The sequence below is a fragment of the Bos mutus genome, chromosome 6 (genome assembly GCF_027580195.1).
Source record: "Bos mutus isolate GX-2022 chromosome 6, NWIPB_WYAK_1.1, whole genome shotgun sequence".
Taxonomy (NCBI): Eukaryota; Metazoa; Chordata; class Mammalia; order Artiodactyla; family Bovidae; genus Bos; species Bos mutus.
The window spans coordinates 65,489,563-65,512,058 of NC_091622.1; the positions used below are offsets into that span (position 1 = coordinate 65,489,563).

Sequence of the window (22,496 nt, forward strand, 5' to 3'; positions counted from 1 at the left end):
CACATATAGTGACAATGAATCAAACGACTAGTGAGCTTACCCAAAGGACCGGTGAACTATCAAATATTGTGCAGACTGAAGGCAATTTTAAATGAGGAGTTTAAACACATTTTAAACAAAGGCAGCGTTATTCAAATAAGCAAATAGCTACACAAGTTGGAACACGTTAGAATAATAAAATTTCAACTTACTAAGATAATTAGAATATTTCCTACCAGGAACATATTTTAAAACTTTGCTCTTAACACACTCTTTCCCCTTCTTGATTTCCTTCTCCTTATTTATCTATGTTTTTCTCTGTCTCCTTCCCTTCCTCAATTTTAATGCATTCTCAACCTTCAAAGCTAAACTTAATACTGAAAGTATTCAATGACAACTGAAGCCCCAAAGCCAGGTGTGTTCTGGCAGCAATATGTACTCTGGAGGATGGATGGTCAATTCATTAATCACTGTCCTTAGAACACAGATTCTTCAAGGAAACTGCTCTGGAGATCTAAGTTGTAATACATACATGGTTACACACTGTAGAGGATGTGAAACACATATTTTGATGAAATTTATTATAAATTCCTTCCAAACCTGTAAAGACTGTGACTCTATGCCCTTCACAAACAAATTTCATCATCTTATTCTTTATTATGCCATTTGCACACAGCATGAGGCCCATGCTGCCAAGAGGAGTTACTGAATCCAAGCGGACTTAGCCAACTGGACACACCAAACCTAGCATTCATCAGTGATAACAACTGTTACAGTCAAAAAATGTTTCAAGGAGGTATTAGTTCTCATCCCAACTTTGGAAATTCTGCAGAATAGTTTTATGCTAGTTAAGCAGTACTTTCAAGTAAATACAATAACACTATGCAAGGAGTCTTATCACCTTGCAAAAATGAAAAGAGAACCACATTAACTCATTATAAACAGAAAAAAACTACATATTTATATATGTGTGTGTGTGTGTGTATTTATATATATATGTCTCCAAATGCATAATCTTTACACTTTAGCAATCCTGGGATCAGGGCGAGTTACTAGCTACAAGGAAAAGTCAATATATTTAATAACTTCCACAATATTAGAAAATGAGAAGTTGAAATATGTTGTTTTAAAAGTTAAACACTGGTTATAATAGGACAGATAGCTTTCAAAGTATATGAAAAAATAAAGAATGTGAAAATTAAGCAATAAAAATGTATTACAAAAGTTAATATTAAGAAAGAATGTAAAAGTTAATGAAATCAGACCAAATAGAATTCAAGGGGTACTATATGGAATCTCCCCAAAGAGGTTATTTTATGATCAAATTCACAGAGTTCAATGAAAATAGAGCTGTTATAAATCTTTACATGTTGAGTATCATAGCATCAAGATGCATAAAACAAAACTAGTTAAAATGCAAAACTAAAACAATCTCATTTTTGGAGAATTTTTCTTAACGTTTTTGGTATTTGAAAGATCAAGAAGACAAGAAGTGACTAGAGGTGACATAATAATGTTTTAGGTAAAATTAGTAACTAGTAGTCAACTCCTTAATTTCCATCAAACATTTATAAGCTTTAGTATAATTCAGACCACAATGAAAATATCAATAACATTCAAATCTATACAGGTAACATTTCTGAATATAAGGTGGTTCAGCTAAAAATACAATGAAGCTAGATAAACAAACAATATCCCATTTGGAACTTATAATATTATCTTCCAAATAATTACGAGCTTATATAGAAAAATAGCAGCATAATTGCAGAATATTTAGCAAATAATTATGATAATACATCACCAAAAAGTTATGAATTATGGCCAAAGCTGTATGCAAAGGAAATCTCATTGCAATAAAGGAAACTTTATTATTAAATAAGAAACAGTGAAAATAAATTAAGAACTAAACTCAAAATGCTAGAAAAAGAGTAACAAAATTAATCTGCAGAAAGATGAAATTAAAATAAATCTTAAGTCAACAATAAGAATAAAAAGCAAATAAATAAAGACAGGATAATTTTTTAAAGGAACGGTAGATAGAATTATTCTACCAAGGCCTCAATACAACAAAGCAAAACAACAAACACAACAAAACAACAATAAAAGGCAGAAAGGACACAAAATTACTTATGGGGAAAGGGAAAGGGAATAAATAATGAGTTTTTTATCTGACAATAGTAAACAAAATTCATTTTAATAATTTTGAAAATCTTGATGAAATTGATTTCTTTAGAAGAAAATGTAAGCTATCCAAACTTACTTTAATGGAAGGACAATAATTTTTTCTATCAGCTCATATGTCATTCTTAGAGAACCAGTGCCCTTATCCCTGCACTGGGAAAGACAGCTATAAAGTGAAGGACCCTTAACAGTTTATACCTACCAGGGTAAAGTGAAAGTGAAAGTGAAGTCGTATCCGACTCTTTGCGACCCCATGGACTGTAGCCTATCAGGCTCCTCCGTCCATGGGATTTTCCAGGCAAGAGTGCTGGAGTGGATTGCCATTTCCTTCTCCAGGGGCTCTTCCCGACCCAGGAATCAATCTGGGTCTCCCGCATTGCAGGTAGACGCTTTACCGTCTGAGCCACCAGGGAAGCCCAGGGTAAACAGCTAACCTAATTTGTTCTACTGGCATCTTCTCTGGGAGGACTTCCTGGTCCCAGAACTGAATTCTACTATTGTCACAATGCCCTAACATTTTCTTCCCACTTTGGTGATTCAGCACTATCAAAGCAATGCACCATCTAATGTACCGGTTTTGCTATATATATATACATTTTTTGTAAATTTTCTGTCTCCCCTGTCCTACATACTTAAATCTAAGTCCATAGAGTAAGATAATTGTCAGAGGGCTTTGTGTGCCCTTGTTTCTCAGATCATCAACAGTGTCTGGTGCATAGTTGATGCTAAATGTGTATTTGGTGAATGAGTGAAAAAAAAGAATGAATGCATGTTTGAATAATTAAGGGGATGAGTTATTACCATAGAGAATAGAGTTGGTGACTTTCATACACTTTGATTTGGGTACATGCAAACAAAAGGAGCTTTTGACTCATTTGTGGCAACTACAATAAGGCTGTGTATAACTGACCATAGATACTTCTTTGATTCAGGAAAGAAAAAGAGAGAGAGATAGTAGAGTATCAGAGGAGGAGGAAGAGAAAGAAGAGAAGGAGGAGGAGGAAGAGGAGGTGATGATTGCTTGCTTTCTCATTTTCATGATGGTTTGCTATTTTTGTACAACTGGTATCCAAAAGTCACTTTTTAATTTTTTTTAATTTGCAGAATCACTCATGTGCCCAATGTAAATTACAGTAGCTCTTATATACTTTCATATCCTTTTAGATCTGTCTCTTTAGGACAAAAATTCTCAGTCTTGGAAGGATATCACCTGCACCTATGAGTCTTCTTGTTCATTGGTTTTCTTTTCTTTTTTCATACAAGGGCACATCCCCATGGGGGCAGTTCTAATGTGGAGCCATGCTAAGAATCACTGTTTTATTTTGTTCAATGAACTCTACTAAGATGCTTTTCCGACCTACTTAAGGGTATCCACAGGTTTCTCTTAAGTGCATACGTAAGATTTTGCCCCCTAAAAATTAAAATTTTTTAAATTCTGAACTTTCATTTGAACAGGTCTGTGTACATCTATCTCATCCAGAGCTGTTTAATTTTTAAGCCATTAATCATAGTTTCAAAGTTGAAATTTATGATTATCCTTTAACATTTTTTTTGAATTTTTAAATGAGTTACAAATTGTCATTGGGATTTTCAACAACTTCCTAGCTTTTCCCCTGGCAATGGAAATTTGACCAAGATGCTAAAATCATGAGCTAAAGGATATTAAGTCAAATACCTGCAGAGGTGTTTCAGGATGCTTTTCTCTCAGCACTGGAGCAGCTGAAATTTCCTGGGGGGCTTTTGATGTCTTCCTTTTGGCTTTTTCCATTTGAACATTGGTAAAGTAGTTGACGGCAGCAAACTCAATAAGGGCCGAAAATACAAAAGCAAAGCAGACAGCTATGAACCAATCCATGGCAGTTGCATAGGACACTTTGGGTAAAGAATGCCGTGCACTGATGCTCAGTGTGGTCATGGTCAGGACTGTGGTTATTCCTTCAAGGGAAAAGAACAAAGAGACAAAATACTTTATGGTTATTTCTATGCAAAAAAACAAACAAACAAACAAACAAAAAGATCTGGAAATTTGGTGGGATGGCAGTAACAAAGTTTATAACTCAAAACAAACCATCTTTGATATGATTCCAATCCTAATGGTTCAGTGAAAGTAGCACAGGCTTTGGAGTGAGAGACAGATGTGGTTCAAATACTTACTCCTCCAATCACTGGCTCAGTGTGAGTTGGATTAAGTTAGGAAAACACACTGGGTTTCACTTGATGCCCACTTACTGAGCTTACTATGAAGACTTAAAGTATGTAAGGCAACTAACATATACTGGGTTGATATTAGTACCCAGGCCAATATACCTGAGAAACTCAACACCTAACAAAAAGTGTGACTCACTGAAGCACTGATTCTCAACCAGGAGTGGGAAGATGGTAGCACTGAAAATTAAAGGATCAGAATTTCATGTCTGGGGTAGGCATGGCCCATGTTATTGAAACTCTCTACCAGAAAAATCACAAGTTATATACACTCAAAATCTTTACCTGAATATTACCTATTTAATTAAAATAATAAATGTACTAGTTATAAAATAGCTCAATTTATATAAAACAGAAGGATGCTCCCAAGAAATAGATTTCTAGAACAATTTGGTTTTAAAAATATTGGACATCTCAGTTCAGTTCAGTCACTCAGTGATGTCCAACTCTTTGCAACCCCATGGACTGCACCAAGCCAGGCTTCCTTGTCCATCACCAACTCCTGGAGCTTGTTCAAACTCATGTCCCTTGAGTTGGTGATGCCATCCAACCATCTCATTCTCTGTCGTCCCCTTTTCTTCTTGCCTTCAATCTTTCCCAGCATCAGAGTCTTTTCTAATGAGTCAGTTCTTCAAATTAGGTGGCCAAAGTATTGGAGCTTCAACATCAGTCCTTCCAATAAATATTCAGGACTGATTTCCTCTGATTGGACATCTACTGCCCTTCAGTTTATGGTTGGCAGGAAAATACTGGTAACAAGAATAACAGTATTTCTCTCCCATCAATAAGCTTCTGAAGCATATCATCTCCAGAAAAACCTTTTCTGCAGAGCCTGGAAAAATGTCATTCCCCATTCTCAATGGAAAAATCCCACTTGCTACTGAAACTATAGAGAAATGCATTATTTAAGAATGCTAAATATTTGCACAATTGCCCCTTTCTGCATCTTTGTTTCTCTGTGGATCTAATCCATGTTATGTAGTTAAGTTTGGAAATTTATTTGGAGATTTACCATATCCATTTAAATCATTCTATGTAATACCTAGGAAATCTCCTGAATTGATACACTCAGATGTTTGGGAATGATGATGATGAAGACAATAACAATGATGAAGGCATAAACTATTTATTCCAATCCATGCCAATCCCTAGCCTAAAGTCACATGTTAAACTGAAGGGACAGTGAGCCCCATGCAATAATGAAGGAATAAAAATATTTTGACGCAGGGAGAAATTACATTGTCTCTTCAACTCAGCACTTAATTATATTCTACCTTGTATTGTTTCTTAATTTTTCCATTTGTGTGAGCTTTGTTTCCACAACTTCATTAAGCATTGACTCCTTAAGGGCTGAAATATTTAACACCGCTTTGGAATTTACCGTATTTCACATAGTGCCAAGCACATGATAAATGTGTAATAAATAAAAATACATTTTTCAGCTCTTCAGGAATCCATTTTCTTTCTAATCCTTTCTGAATCGTCAGTTTTAAAACATGAGAAATTAGAACAACTTCTGAGCTATGGATTTTTCAAAAATATTCCATAAACTATACAGAGGGAACAAGTTGAGAATTTGGTTGTATTCTTTTTGAAAAGAAATGTTTGTGATATTTTTAATATTTTATAAGTTTAAAACAGACTTAAAATATGTTTATTCAATCAAATATATAAATACTTAAACGCCTATGAAAATGAAATATTGTGAATTTATTAGACTTTGTTTTGGAAAGAGACTGCAGGATTTTTAGGCCTCTTTTTTATTTTATTTTTATTTTTAGGCTTCTATTTTTTTTTTAACTAATTTTATTTTATTTTTAAACTTTACAATATTGTATTAGTTTTGCCAAATATCGAAATGAATCCGCCACAGGTATACCTGTGTTCCCCATCCTGAACCCTCCTCCCTCCTCCCTCCCCATACCCTCCCTCTGGGTCGTCCCAGTGCACCAGCCCCAAGCATCCAGTATCATGCATTGAACCTGGACTGGAGTATACTAACGCATATATATGGAATTTAGAAAGATGGTAACAATAACCCTGTGTACGAGACAGCAAAAGAAACACTGATGTATAGGCTTCTATTTTAAATCTCAGGAAAATGGCACCATCCCTATGGTCATTATGAGATAGTGAATAAACCCTAAATTAATTCTGAAAACTTCTAGCTGCAAAATTTAAATATAAATCAAAGTTTTTCTTCTTATTCATAGCAGGTTAAATGACCTATTAAGAATTCAAAACTGTTCTACAACTTTATTAGGTATATTTCCTCTAATAGCATAGAAATTATACTGAAAGAGCTTGAAAATAAAATATAAACAATGCCATTTAACTAAGAATACTACTCAGAAATCAGAAAGTTTTACAGAGACCATAATGTAATCAAAAAGGTATCTGAAACTCAAATATAAGTTTATTTAAGATTATTTCAGACAATTTAAGATTATTTATTTAAGATTATTTAAGACAATTTAAGATTATTCAGGTTGCTTTGAACATTTTTTTGGCAATAGAGCAATTTCTCCTGAGGATAAGCAGTAATGGTCTTTTTCTCTCCTGCAGTATGAGAAGAAATTTCATCATTAATGACAAGTAAGCAGAATATTAATGCAATTATTGAGTTGTGAATCCAAAAATGACTTTCTGATTGTTAAGGAGGGTACATCACCAAGTTTATGAACATGTTCAACAATATATGGCTATGTGGCTGCTTTGCATTTCTTTTTTATTGTCTAGAGTACACTTGATTTAAAAGTTTGCAGAACGGTCTTTCAGATATTATGGTTCCTATTTTATGACTTGGCAAAATTAAGAAAGTAACTGGCATAAACAGTTGGCTGAGTGTTTGAAATTGCCATCCCTTTAGACATTAAAACGTTTCTCTGTCTGGAGTTCAATTCTAAGAAAGAACTAGCACAACAGGAATGGGCTTCTTACACCTGTGTCTAGGTGAAGCAGTTGGTTAAATGGACACCAACAAAACAGCAAACAGACGTAACCTCTCAGATAAGAAGCCATGCTCCTTCTGCATCTAGGAAGGCAGTATATCTGTCACCACATCTATCCTGAAAATACTTTAATAACCATGGAACTTTTTTGACAAGTTCAGATATTGATGCCAGACCCCGTTTTTAGAATGCTGAATATGCACCATATTGGCTGGCCCAGGAGCTGGAAGAGGACATTTAAAAGTAGGCTAAGACTATACACAGGAGTGAATTTGGGGTTAGCTACTCCTAGAAAACGAACTAGTAATGATGTAGATGTGCCAGCTGGCATTTACGCAGATTTCATGTTTTACTACACTGGAATAATTAGAAAACTTAAGAGGCATACATCTTTAGTAATAGACCTTTCCAGAAAATTTGGCACATGCTACTTCTCATATTTACACTAATTTTTATTAGTTTTTCTTTTTGCGTGATCTCGAGTGATGTCTCTTACTCAGCAAATTCTTCCTTGAGTAAAGAGAAAAATGAGAATTGGGACAGATAAATGCTAGCCCAGAATTATTTCTTTTTATTTGAATCTCATATGAAATAGACTGTTCACTCCCCACTCCCCACATACTTAAAACTTAACTTCCTTAAGAAAATACCATTGAAAATCTCAACAAACAATTAAATAGTTACTGTTCTGGCACATCTTAGGTCTTAGAAGACTTCATTATTGGGCATAATTTTCCTGGTCAATCCAAACCAGTATCTTGGTGCCTGAGCACAATCAGAAGCAAACGGAAGAGTTCCCACAAAGCATGCAGAGCACACAGCCATACACATCCACTCAGCAGCTCTGAAATCATCCACAAGCTCCCAGGTCCCCAGACTGCCTCCCCCACCCCACCCCTACCACATAAGGACAGAATGGTAGAGTGGACATGAGGGAGTTCTCAAAGTCAGGCAGAAATTGTTTGGGGTTTATCACTTCAATATATGATTTTATACAAGTTTCTTAATCTCTTTGTGTCTATATCCTTATCCATATAAAATTACTAATGCCTAACTTGCTGAGTTATTCTGAAGATTAAATAAGATGATCTCTATCAGTACATGGCAAATTTTATTATCATTATTATTAGTGTTACCAGGGCTGCCATCTATGGGCTCACACGGTCGGACACACAACTGAAGCGACTTAGCAGCAGCAGTATCCTTACTGTATGATACATAATGTCCTTACGCTGGCTTATCTGGATAGGAAATATTGGATGGATACAGCTATAACTAATGCTCTCCCCCCACACACGCATACCACTGGAAATTTCTATTATTTGGGGACAAATGAGACAGAACAGTGGCTATGAGTTTGTAATCAACCAAGAAAGCATTCAAAGCTCATCAAGCAATCACAATAACTATAAAATAAAGAGAACATTCACATGATAGTATCAAGTAGCGAGTCTCAAAATGAGAGAGAGAAGGCAGCACGGACTGTCATAATAGTCAATGACACTAACAACAGTATTCACTGTGGTAGTCTTTGTATCCAAATAAACTCATTGAATCCTCACAGCCACCTTATGCAGTAGTGACAATTCACCCTGTTGTGACACTTGAGGAAACCGGCAGAAATACCTCACTGAAGGCTCCCAGCTAATAAACGGTAGACTTTAGGTTACAACCTAGGCCATCTTGCTCCGAAGTCTGCACTTTTTGACGTGGATGCCTCTTAATCAAAGGCATCATTAATGGGGCAATATTTTCTGTTGCAGAAATTATTTAGGAGCATAAGATAAAGATGGTAATACATGTGGAAGTGATTTTATTTTTATTTTCAATGATGATAGTTCCGGAAACATTAATATTATTTGTACAAGGGAAAGTTCAGGGACTTTGACCTTATTCTCAGCCCCTAACTTTCTGCCCAGTTAGGTTGTCTTTATAGATGATGCATACAGCCAAGGTTAACTGAGTGTTCACTGCACTTAATGAGACAATAAACACCAAGCATTTAGCAAATTAATCTTTTGTTGGTAACACAGATAGACCTAGAGGTTATCATACTGAGGGGAAGTAAACCAGACTGAGAAAGAAAACTATATATTAATAGGATATCACTTACATGTAGAATCTAAACACTGATAAAAATGAACTTATTTATAAAACAGAAACAGATGCATAGACAGAAAGGAAACTTATGGTTACCAAAGGAGAAGAAGATGTGGGAGGAACAACTTAAGAGTTTGGGATTAACATATACACTACATACATAAAATAGATAAACAACAAGAATTTATTGTATACTCAGTATTTTGTAATAATCTATAAGGGAAAAGAATCTAAAAAAATATACATATATATTTTTATATGTGTCTACATATATATATCTGAGTAACTGTGCTATATAACTGAAACTAACACAATGTTGTAATAATGTTGTAATAATGCTGTAAAGAGCAATGTTGGATAGGAAGCTGGAATGTTAGGTCCATGAATCAAGGCAAATTGGAAGTGGTCAAACAGGAGATGGCAGAGTGAACATCGACATTCTAGGAATCAGCGAACTAAGATGGACTGGAATGGGTGAATTTAACCCAGATGACAATTATATCAACTACTGTGGGCAGAAATCCCTTAGAAAAAATGGAGTAGCTATTATGGTCAACAAAAGAGTCCGAAATGCAGTACTTGGATGCAATCTCAAAAATGACAGAATGATCTCTGTTCATTTCCAAGGCAAACCATTCAAGATCACAGTAATCCAACTCTGTGCCCCGACCAGTAACACTGAAGAAGCTGAAGTTGAACAGTTCTATGAAGACCTACAAGAGCTTCTGGAACTAACACCCAAAAAAGATGTCCTTTTCACTATAGGGGACTGGAATGCAAAACAAGGAAGTCAAGAAACACCTGGAGTAACAGGTAAATTTGGCCTTGGAGAACAGAATGAAGCAGGGCAAAGGCTAATAGAGTTCTGCCAAGAGAACGCACTGGTCATAGCAAACACCCTCTTCCAACAACACAAGAGAAGACTCTACACATGGACATCACCAGATGGTCAACACCAAAATCAGATTGATTATATTCTTTGCAGCCAAAGATGGAGAAGCTCTATACAGTCAGCAAAAACAAGACTGGGAGCTGACTGTGGCTCAGATCATGAACTCCCTATTGGCAAATTCAGACTTAAATTGAACAAAGTGGGGAAAACCACTAGACCATTCAAGTATGACCTAAATCAAATCCCTTATGATTATACAGTGGAAGTGAGAAATAGATTTAAGGGACTAGATCTGATAGACAGAGTGCCTGATGAACTACGGACAGAGGTTCGCGACATTGAACTATAAAGAAAGCTGAGAACCAAAAAACTAATGCTTTTGAACTGTGGTGTTGGAGAAGACTCTTGAGAGTCCCTTGGACTGCAAGGAGATCCAACGAGTGTATCCTAAAGGAGATCAGTCCTGAGTGCTCATTGGAAGGACTGTTGTTGAAGCTGAAACTCCAATACTTTGGCCACCTGATGTGAAGAGCTGACTCATTTGAAAAGACCCTGTTGCTGGGAAAGATTGAGGGCAGGAGGAAAAGGGGACAACAGAGGATGAGATGGTTGGATGGCATCACTGACTCAGCGGACATGAGTTTGGGTAGACTCTGGGAGTTGGTGATGGACAGGGAGGCCTAGCGTGATGCGGTTCATGGGGTCACAAACTGAACTGAACTGAACACAGTGTTGCAAATCAACTGTACTTCAATTTAAAGAAAAGAATTTAGCAGAGTGTATGGCATTACATAATGGAAAGATGCATGTTTTCTTTTAAAAGCAGTTAATAATCAAGGCAACAAAGTCAAAGCAGAATTATTCTCCCCTGTATAGTAGAACATCTGGGAGTAACAAGTATGTGCTAAGTGTGCTATGTACCCTGTAATGACCACCACACATTACTCTACATCTTCACTAGTCTAGGAAGGAGAGACATTTTATCACAATGTTATGGATGGAGAAAATAAGTGGCAAATGTGGGTTTTAAAACCTGACCTACTGGAAAATAAACTTCACTACATTGTTTTCTCTCTTCATTTTCCCATCTATTTTCAATAGCTGAATTTTTCAACACATGCAATGTGCAGTTATTCTTTAATTGAACCCTCACAACTCTATGAAGTAGACAGTCCCACTACACCTGCTCAACGCCTTCTTGGGGTCACACTCTGCCTGGAGCACTAACCCTCCTCTAAGAGTTTCCCCAGTAGGATTCCAAAACCTCCTTGAGTGAACCTAAGCTTAAGGCGGTGGGGGTGTCCGTGGAATATGTCCCCACATTCAGGTCCTCTGAGAACACTAAGACGGCCCTCATCAGAAAGTCTCTCAATGGATTGGGGTTGAGTGAGAAGTCCCCACGCTCTTCAGCTCCTTCTTACCAGCATTCTTTCAGCTTCTGTGTGATGAGGGGTATTATATCATGGCTTTCTACCAAAGAGAAAAAAGCAATGGGAAGTTGGCATCTTTCATGGGGACTATACCTCCATTCCAGAGCAATTCTGATCATTTTCTTTTTTGTCCTACAACTGAATGCCTTTTCCACTCACAATCAATAGAAAAAGAATAGAAAAATATTAAATTAAATATTATTATAACTAATTGTAATATTTTACAATCAGCCAAAAAGCATGGCTGATATGCAAAGGCTTATTAACAGCTAAAAAAATTAAAACTCAAGTGTTCTGGATTTGATACAATGACGAATGATATATAGGAAGCCAGTATATAAACAAAAAGAAAAAATGTGGCATATTCAGAAAATAAAGTGTAGATAGACTACAACAATGAGTTAACAAACTAAGCATATAATACTTTCAATTCAATGCATTTAAACCTTTTGTTCCTCTTCATTAAAAGGCAAATATTTCTAAGGCTTTCATATTCATTCATCCATGACTTTTATTTTAAACTCCCGGTGCATTTCATTTTAACACCTAGACATGATTTTAATTCAATTACACAGCATTAAGCTAGGTACCCAAGAATATCACCCACAGTGAAATTATATCCAGATTCATACTTGGTCTTCACCTGCCAGTTTACAATAAAGTAAATCTGATAGGGACCCAAATGAAGGAATGGAATGCACTTATCCTCTCAAGCTTTATTACTTTGTATTAGCTGATAAGAATGAAATCTTTTGTGATTCTTTACTTAGCACAGCTAGATATATTACTGTTTAATATCTTCTCAGAGATGATATATCTAAAGGCTAGTCCCATGAATCACAATCAAAATGTAAAGTGAAGAAAAATAACCAAGAAATGAATTATAATTACCAAATACAGTCCTAGCTGGAACTGATTCCTTATTTATCCAGAATGAAACTTGAGAAAGAATTACTGTCATAATACATGGAATGTATGTTTGAATCATAAAATAACCCATCTTCCGTCTGAGGTGAAAATAAACCGTCATAACAATATATTCACCTGTGAACGAAGCATGAGGAAAATTGTTATATTAATAGGTTCTGTGAGCAAATATTCAATGGTTTTATAATCATATTTCAGAATAACAAACAGTATTCTAGGCAAAGAAAGTATCTGCTCTGCATGACAGCACAAGCATTGAGAAATATGAAGTTCCCAACAAGGGGAAAACAATACTGAGCATCATTACATAGAAAAACATTTCTGTTGTTACATTGTGATTAAGCAATTTAGTAAGTTGGGCTATAATTTTATAAAAATTCTTGCAGTGCCTTCTATTTTAAAGATCTAACACTGCAAAAGCAATTAGACTTCATTTGCAGCATTTGTAAGAGCAGATTTTAGAGTTAACTTTTATGGAAAATCACTTGGAAAAAAACCATGAAAATACACACACCTGTATGAAAATATAAAGCCTCATTTTAGAAAGAATTGTAATACACAGCTATACATTGTATATACATATATGCTTAGAGAAAGGTTGTCTTACTGTCTTAGTTTCAGGAAAAAACTTTCTTTCTAAATGTGATATATATGAAAAAAATATATAAAGAAACACATATAGACCCATCCATAACATCCCTGAGTTCAGGTATGTTTTATTAGCATTTAGACAAAAACCTAAAAAAGATAATAAGTAAATATATCATAAGATTTCTCGTAGCTCTTGATAAAATATTTAATATTACATCTGAAAGTAACATGCTAAGAAAGTAACTCAGGAAGCAGTAGCCTTATTCTCAGATTGAAGACTCAAATCTTCCCAAAACATATTTTTATAATCACTTACAGGCTGGAAAATAAATGTTTTCAAAAAATACTTTTCCTGGTGATACATATACATAAGGAATAGTTTAAGAACAAGCAATAATCAGCTATTTTTCTCACACTGAATATGACAAAAACTAAGTCCTATGATTCTTTCCATTCACATCCCCAAAACAAATACAGACCAAGAATCCTCAATAATAATCATCCATCTACTCACATGACAGCTTTAATATATGCCCTTAACATATTTTATAATTAAATTTTATATTTTGCCTTTATTTTTGAAAAGAGGATAGAGTAGCACCATAAAAATTGGCAAGATATAAAAAACAGACTTGGAGAAAGTACTAAAAAAGAAAATTCAGTGTTCAAAAAATCAATGATCAGATTTCCTATCTGAGAATTCTGTTGAAAATAGTTTTGATATATTTGATCATTGACTTTTTTATGAAAAAGAAAACCAACTCATTTCTTGCATCTCACCAACTCAGAATTTATTTCAAACTAAAATAAGATTTAAATATAAATAAAGAGAATTCTCAACTGTGAGCTATGCATCAACTCTATTTCTGGAAACTTTTAGCTGGACCCTGAAAACACAAGATATTTCAATGAAGAAGCTAGTGCCAAGTTGCATATTGGTTTAAATTACTGAATGTCTCACCTGTGATGGATTTGATAGTTTCACTGGATACAGTTTGCCCAATCAAGTCATACTGAACTAAGCTGGAAGACTCCTTTGGAACTTCTACTGATTTCTCAGGACCTTTCGTCCAGGTATAAATCATCTCACTCTTCGGATAGGCATCTGGAGGACAGCAGAGAAGGTGGTTAGAGTCAGGGCTCCTTTTCCATCTGCACTGACAGTCAATGATTAAGAATATTACACATGTTCAAGAAAGATGGAATAAATGAAAACAAGAATCATTATGATTTATTCAAACATGTTTAAGATTGAGAAAACTGTAGAGATTAAATAAGCAGTCTTGCAACTGGGCATATTTCTCATTTTTATGCCAGAGGTTTACAGGAGGAGAGACTAAAACTAAGGCAACTAAAATGTGATCTATGCATCAGTGCCCTTGGATATGTTTCCATACTAATAAGATAAACAGGTGAAAAGCAGAAAAAATAACCCCCACCCAAAGTACTGTCCAACTGCTATTCCTTTCCCTTCTAACTCACTTCTAATACTTGACCAATATTGACATCTTCCTTCCTCATACAGCTCTCTCAATTAGAAACATACCAGATGCTGCCTATAATAATACAACAACAAAAACAAAAGCAAATCCTACTTTGGAAGCGCTCTCCATAGGTCACCTATTCCAGACTCTGCCTCTGGGCAATACCCATGCTGTTTGGGAACCATTCTGCGGGTGACAACTGGCTCTGCAGTTTGTAAAGCTCTCCAGGGAACATACTTACAGAACCAATTCCACTACCTTTAAACTCTCACAATCAGAACATTTTCCCTTCCATCTTCAGCAAATCCCTCCCAGCGGCAATTCAAGCCCATTTTCTATTATTTGGTGTTCAGTGCACATGGAGACCAGCTGCTTGCTTACCAGCCTACCCAGAACAGATAGCTTGGCTCATACACAAATGAGTTCAAAAGAACCAAGATGAATTGTGTGCTGCCCTCTGCAAAGATTCCTAAAATGGCTAGAGCACAGTAGGCCCTCAGTGAAAATGTTTAATTCTGCAAAAGAGGTTGGTACCTAGGGAGACTATCTCTACAAACAACTTTGCAAAACAAGCTATAAGGCTTGTGTTGTCATTTAGTGGTGTACAATCAGGTCTCAAGGTTTATCTTCTGAAGTATATTCATGCTTAAATTATACATTTAAAGTCTCAGAATGCTAAGACCCTGTCCATGATATATTAAGTCAGGTATCCTTTCTGTCCGTGTATTTTTCTGTTTTTATCTTTTCTCATCAAATCACTGGTTGGAGAGCAAAGGACTCACTTTAGTTTCAAGTTAACCCAACTTGAATATTGTGATTACTGAGGGTTATAAAAAGAATGACGACTGCCAAGTCTCATTAAGTTAAGCAATAAGCAATAATAACAGCAGGCAACGGTTTCACAATCATTGTGACTGAGAATCTGAAGCAATAGTAAAAGTCAGCATCTATTTTTGGTAGCTTCTGATTGAGTCAAATATTTGAGGCAGACGTGAGAAGAGGCAAGCACATTTTGCTGCCATCTCTGAGAGGGGAGCTTGGGTAAAAGAGATTCCTTATTCTGTCCTACCCATTCATTTCATCCTTTTGCCTTCACCACCACAAAATATCCCAAATCCATGTGTCTTACACCTCCTCTGATACTATAATCTAGTCTACATCATCACCAAGACACAGCCTCCAGCTCGTCTCTGTTTCTACAATCCATTCTCCCTAGAATGAACAGAAAGCATGATCTTACTGGGGCCAGAACTGAAAACTATTTGTACTATAATAATTTACATTTCACTCAAGATAGCTCTAATCTAGGTAAAGTCCTTTCTCAACCACCCTTAGTAAAACCTTCCAAAGGCATCCAATAGCACTTAGAATAATATCTAAACAAATTAATGTAGTCCATAAGGTACTATACCATCTTGTTCTGCCTACATATCAGACCATCCCTCCTAATCTGCGTTGGTCATGCTTCAGCCATTTTTATACTAATAGCGCTGCTTATGTTATTCTAACCCATGTCATGTCAGGAAGCCCTGAACCTTCTTTTGCTTTTTTTCAAGTCTGCCATAAAGGTTTCTGGTTGTAACAGAAGCTGTTAAATTTAAAAAATGAAAAAAATCATTTACTCTTTCTCTGATACACTACCAACACAAGGAGTTCAGTGGTCCCTAAATTTCACCACTGATCACCAACCTATTAACTATGACTCAATCTACCTAGGCTATCTAGGTAGCAAATAGAAATAATTTTTGCTTCTGGTGAGGGGAAAGGGGTTGTTTTTACCTCTTAACTTAAATATATTAGGTAATAAACTGTCTCCTAAAAGTCAAACCTCAGACAAGTCATTGTCATGGACAATGATTTAAATGTTAGACTATGGAAAATCATGAACATACAAAAACATCAGCTTGCATGAGGTAACCATAAATCCTAACCACAATCTGATTGTAACTTACAACTCCCAAATTTCAAAGGGCAGGCATGGCCATCCATGGGGAAGTCCACCAATCTCATGGGACATTCTGCACTTATGGTGAGTCTATGATCGAAAAAAGGCAATTAAATAAAATCAAAACTAAAAAAAAATAATTTTATAGATTCCTCAATGAGGAAGAAGGAAGAAAGGAAGGAAAAAGAAAGACAGGAAGGAAGGAAGGGAAGAAAGAAAAAACAGTTAAAAAATTTTTTTAAAAGACTACCTCATTGTGTATAAAATTGTGCCATTTCTCATAATTCTAAAAAGTTTATTTGGAGCTGTCATATTATGTGAGACAGATTTCTTTCCATTCCTGAAGAAAGTATCAGGAGTCCACACTTTTGTTACCATCATATTGTTCAATCTCAAAATTTCAATGGGGCCATCATATTTTAGTCTTTTGTCAATCCATGTCTGTCTGAAGAACACATCCATTGTGTATTCCTAGGGAAGTTAGTTTGTGACATAATCAATCACAGATGATTACACATAAATATGCAGAAAAATTCATTAAATTCTAGATTTGCCCTCAGAAAAGACTACCCCAGATGAAAACAAATAAGAGCAAATTAAAAAAAAAAAAATCAATGGAGCAAAAGGAGTGTCAGCAATTAAAGCATGTTATGTCCATCTGATACGTTAATCTTCTACATTTGTTAGATAAATAAATTATCATACATATTAATCATTCCAGAATAATTACTCTAAATTAATAAAACTGCCAGCCACCAGGTAATTACAGTTGTACTTTGTTTTAAATCAAGTGGCAAAATTACTTTATGTGTAACAAATAACATTGCATAATTAATCATGAAATTATAGGCATCTCTTTAAGACAAAGTATGTAAAGTATGTAAAAGAGAAATCTTATATCCACAGATTTTATTAACGTTCACCTAGGGTCATTTCTTTGACCTGGAAACTGAAAATATTTAATATTAGAAAGCAAAACTGAATTTATACTGACCAGGGCTTAATGTTCTATGGAAGTGGGAGGAGGGGTGGTGAGCAAGAGGGCCAACAAGGAATTCTAAATGCAATTAGGACTACAATATAGTTTCATACCAAAACTAATTACACTCTCTAATTTTCTCCTCCGCAATAACTTTCTAAGGGAAAAAATATTACACACAACATTGTATTGTGGGGACAGAATGTTCTTTTCTTTGTTGAGAATGACTCCAAACCAGAAAAAAACCTCAACTATTACAGCTGAAATGCAAATTAAATGTCTCACTTTTTTAAACTTTTTAGGCTGTTCTTTCACTTTCTAGTTCTGTGTAATCGATTATAAGATAAATGTTAATTGCCCTCTTTTCTGCATATTTTCTCCAAACCTCAAAAAGTACATTTAATTTCCCAGATACCTACCATTTCAACATCGGAAACAGGTCCAAAGCTAGTGACATATATGTCAGTTTTCACTTCTGTAACAGGACCTAGTAGGCATGAATTAAACAAGTGTGAAAAGATAATTACCAATCCTACAGGCAAGGAGGGTTTGATAATTAAAAAGACAGATAAACCATGTTTTTACAAGCATCTTATGTTTTCAGTGAGATTATGTATCTCTCCAAAAAATGTAGACAAAAGAACAACAAAACCAGAAAGCAATATTTACTTACAGGCAAAAAGAAACCCCAATTACTTACTGTGATTCTTAGTTCTTCAAAGATACATCACCCCCGGGCACTGTTACAACAGGCAGTGCAGGGAACAAAAGCTTTTAGCTTTTGTGATTTTTTTTTTATAGCTCATCATCTGATTGGCTTTTAGTAAAGAAGTGAGCTGTTAAAAAGAGGGAACTTAACCACAAGAGTAAAGTAGAGAAAAACCATAATGGCTGTAAGGAACACATTTTCAGTGAGTTGAGGATATTGGTAAATAAACACAAAAATGATTCAGGTCACTTTTAACAATAGGAAGATCATCCACTGGTAATTAGGATCAAAAACAAGCTCTCCTAAAAGTCAAACTCATGTATGTTCTGCCATTTACTTGTTGTGTGATCTTGGGCAAGTTACTTAACTCCTCAATGACAGCAACCTCACCTATCAGACAAGACTATTGATGGGGATCAGATGAAATTTCTCCTATGAGACCCTGAACACAGTTACACTTTCATGAAAGTATTTATCAAGTATTAGCTTTTCTTTGCTATTGAGGGTCTTTCCTAGTCTAAATAAGACTGTTTCAGGAACAAGTGTATGGGTGTGTTTGGCAGAAGCAAAATATGGGAGCATCATGACAATAGGGTTGACACAGATTCTAGAGGAAACTGCTGCAATCCAGGTTTAGCATGTTGCTTAAAATGAGAAATTCCATAGTTTAAATTTGGCTCTAATAATTTCTAATCGCATGATCTTAGTCAAGTCATACATCATCAGATACAGAGGAGGTTTTAATGGGTATTAGCTGAAATAATACATGTAAATCACTTGTCCCAGTCTCCAGAACATAACATGCTCAATAATGATAGTAATTATTATTGTACATAATAGCAATTTTAATTACTAATAAAAATTTTAAATTGCTGCACTCTTGAACATCATTTCTTATATGATGGTTTATAACACTGGATGGCCAGGGGCTACCTATTCCATACTGGAAAGAACAACATCTGTTATCAAGATGGACTGTTTCTCTTGAATACTGGGTAGGCAATTGGATTTATGCCAAAAAGAACACAGAGCAATTGGAATAGCTTTATGCCCTAGGTCTAAAGTTATCTTCATAAAACAAATGAGAGTATTTCTCCCTCTACATGGTGAAGACTGAACCACAGAAAGAAAAATAGTCTGAAGGAGAAAGAAAATTCTTTCTTAAATAAGTATCCTAAGAAAAATATATCCTTTGGAAGTACAGTGAGAGAAAAAGTATAAATAATGCTGATCTGCCACGAGTTTTCATTTTGTAAAAATAATATTTTCTAAAATGTTAAAAAATTTTTTCATTTTTTAAAAAGTAACAAAAAAAACAGAGAATAAGTGTGAGAAGTTGACTGAGAAATTGAAAACAGCAACAACAAAAATATGATAGTAATAAGCTTATGAAAGCCAAAGTGCTTCAGAAATAGGTAATCCAGGAAGCAAATAATGTGTGTCAAACCCTACTAGATGGAGATTTCATCCAAAAAAATTCAAAAGTGAGAGAAATCACTCTGCTAGCTTCTTAAGGACAATTGCTAAAGTGTTAAAAACATTACTTCAGTGCAAGTCAGGACAAGGAGTGATAAGTTACCCAGAACAATTAAGGCTGAGTAGATCTCGACAATGAGACTGTTTGATGAGAATCTTGAGAAATTCAGTTACTTTGAAGATCAATTTAGGAAACTGGTTCTAAAACTTTAACTGGATCAGAACCACCCAGAAGGTTTATTAAAGCACACATGGCTGGAGCCTACCTCAGACTTGCCGTAAAGTAGGTCTAAAGTAGGGCTTGAAAATTTACATTTCTAACAAGTTCCTAGGTGATGCTGTTCACTTTAGTTCACAGAAAATGTTTATCTGTTTCCTAGAACAGTATTTATTTAGCTAATTGTGTCCTGTAAAACATTAATACCACAGGTGTTCTATTGACATGCAGGAAAGGTAGGAAAGGGAGGGATTAAGCCAATCATATTTTTCCTTATACATTTATTTTAAGGTGTGTGGGTTTATGTTAATTCTTAAAGTTATAATGACTCCATGATAACCAATCTTTTCAAATTCTGACATAACATTGTTACTTTTTCAATGATTCTTGAAAAATGCTTTATGTTCAGAATTACAACCTTGATTATTTGTGACATTATTCAGTATTTACTTTACACAATCAAAAAGGTCTTTGAGATTGAATGAGAGCCTAAAAATATATAATTGGTAGAAAAATTGCATTTGGACACCCATTCATTCAACATTTATTGAGTGACCACCTGATGTACACCATTCCATGCTAGGTTCTGGTGTTACAGTGGTAAATCTGAAGTTTCCTGCCTCAGGCACTTAACATGCTATTGGGGGAGTCAAAGAATAAATAATAAGGAAATGAATTAAATGAAAGAATGCTATCATTCATAAAAGAAACAAAACAGGCTGGTAATAGTCTGGGAAAGCCATTGTAGATTTTTTAGCCACTCTTCAATGCAGTGACTTATTTTTAATTTCTAAATTCTATTTTTCTATTAAGGTATAATTGATTTCCTGTATAGTGGGCTTCCCTGGTGGCTCAGATGGTAAAGAATCCACCTGCAGTGCAGGAGACCTGGGTTCGATCCATGTTGGAAGGATCCCCTGGAGGAGGACATGGCAACCCTCTCCAGTATTCTTGCCTCGAGAATCCCCATGGACAGAGGAGCCTGGTAGGCTACAATCAATGGGGTTGCAAAGAGTCAGACATGACTGAACGACTAAGCACACAGCACATAGTTGATTTACAATGTCATACCAATCTCCAAAGCAGTGACTTTCAAACAGAGCTGAAGAATGATCACAAGACATTGGAAAAGCTGAGAAAATGCATTTCAGGTAGGAGAACTTCAAGGGGAAAAACTCAGACAGAACACCTCCTTCGCTGTCCATATTCTGAAAGTGGTATCTTTTAAGCAACTTATTTATATGTTAAGTTCACTGTTTTAAACTTGTAGAAATCCCAGTGAAAGAGATTGTTATGAGCTGAATTATATTCTCCTAAAATCATATGTTGAGCATCTAGTACTTCAGAATGTGATTATGTTTTGAGATAGGGTCTTTACAAGGGGAATAAACTTAAAATGAAGTCATTAGGCTGGGCCTGAATTTAATATAACTGGTGTCCTTATAAAAAGAGGAAATAGAACACAGAAACACACAGAAGAAAAACTAAGATACAAAGAGAAGACAACCACCTACAAGCCAAGGGGAAAGAGCTTAGAAGAAATCAACCTTACTGACACATTGATCTTGGGCTTCTAGCTTAAGGAATTGTGAAAAAAATGAATTTACTGTTATTGAAGCCCCTCTGTCCATGGCACTTTGTTATGGCAGCTGAAGCGAATGAATACAGAGGTTAATCATTTGTCCTCTTTTTTTTCCCCCGAGTTTTCTCCCTCTGATAGGCAGTCCAGCTCTGCCTCTGTTTATAGGCTATGGTAAGAAGTTTGATTTGTATTCCTTAATCACTGGGAGACCACTGAAAAGTTTGATGTGAGGAAAATATATGATCTGAATCACTCTGGCATTTGTATGGGCACTGAATTATAGGGAAGCAGGAGTAGAAGGAGGTTTCCCTGGTGGCTCAGGCAGTAGAGAATCTACCTTCAATGCAGTAGTGCGTGTGAAGTCGCTCAGTCGTGTCCAACTCTTTGCGACCCCGTGGACTGTAGCCCAGCAGGCTCCTCCATCCATGAGATTCTCCAGGCAAGAATACTGGAGTGGGTTGCCATTTCCTTCTCCAGTGCAATAGACCCATGTTCAATCCTGGGGTCGGGAAGATCCCCTAGAGAAGGGAATGGCAGCCCACTCTAGTAACCTTGTCGGAGAAATTCATGGACAAAGGAGCCTGGCGGGTTACAGTCCATGGGATTACAAAGAGTTGGACATACCTGAGTGACTAACACACACACACACACAACCAGCTGAAGAAATCTCTTCTAAGAGGCTGCTGTACTAAGTCAGGTGACGGGTGACAGTGTCCTGGACAAGGGATGTGGCAGTAGGGATGGAGAGTGGACGAATCAAGGGGCATGTATGTGTGGAACTGCTCCCAAGCGACGGGGCTGTTTCCAAAGAACAATAAGCAAACATACTAGTATTTATTTAAGGCCTA

At 35.8% G+C, this 22,496-nt stretch overlaps 1 protein-coding gene across 3 annotated transcripts in view; it reads right to left on the bottom strand.

The window, feature by feature from the left end:
• GABRA4 (gamma-aminobutyric acid type A receptor subunit alpha4) overlaps positions 1 to 22,496 on the bottom strand; it is a 78,925-nt gene that overhangs the window by 44,971 nt on the left and 11,458 nt on the right. For 2 of the 3 annotated variants that reach the window (XM_005892919.3, XM_005892918.2), the window contains exons 3-8: positions 18,084 to 18,151; positions 16,936 to 17,156; positions 16,693 to 16,775; positions 14,218 to 14,361; positions 12,630 to 12,782; positions 3,836 to 4,095 (exon numbers count right to left, since the gene is read on the bottom strand). In XM_005892919.3, coding sequence (XP_005892981.1) covers positions 3,836 to 4,095; positions 12,630 to 12,782; positions 14,218 to 14,361; positions 16,693 to 16,775; positions 16,936 to 17,156; positions 18,084 to 18,151 — 929 coding nt within the window. The remainder of the gene's footprint in view (positions 1 to 3,835; positions 4,096 to 12,629; positions 12,783 to 14,217; positions 14,362 to 16,692; positions 16,776 to 16,935; positions 17,157 to 18,083; positions 18,152 to 22,496) is intronic. The other variant, XM_005892920.3, reaches the window with a different exon arrangement.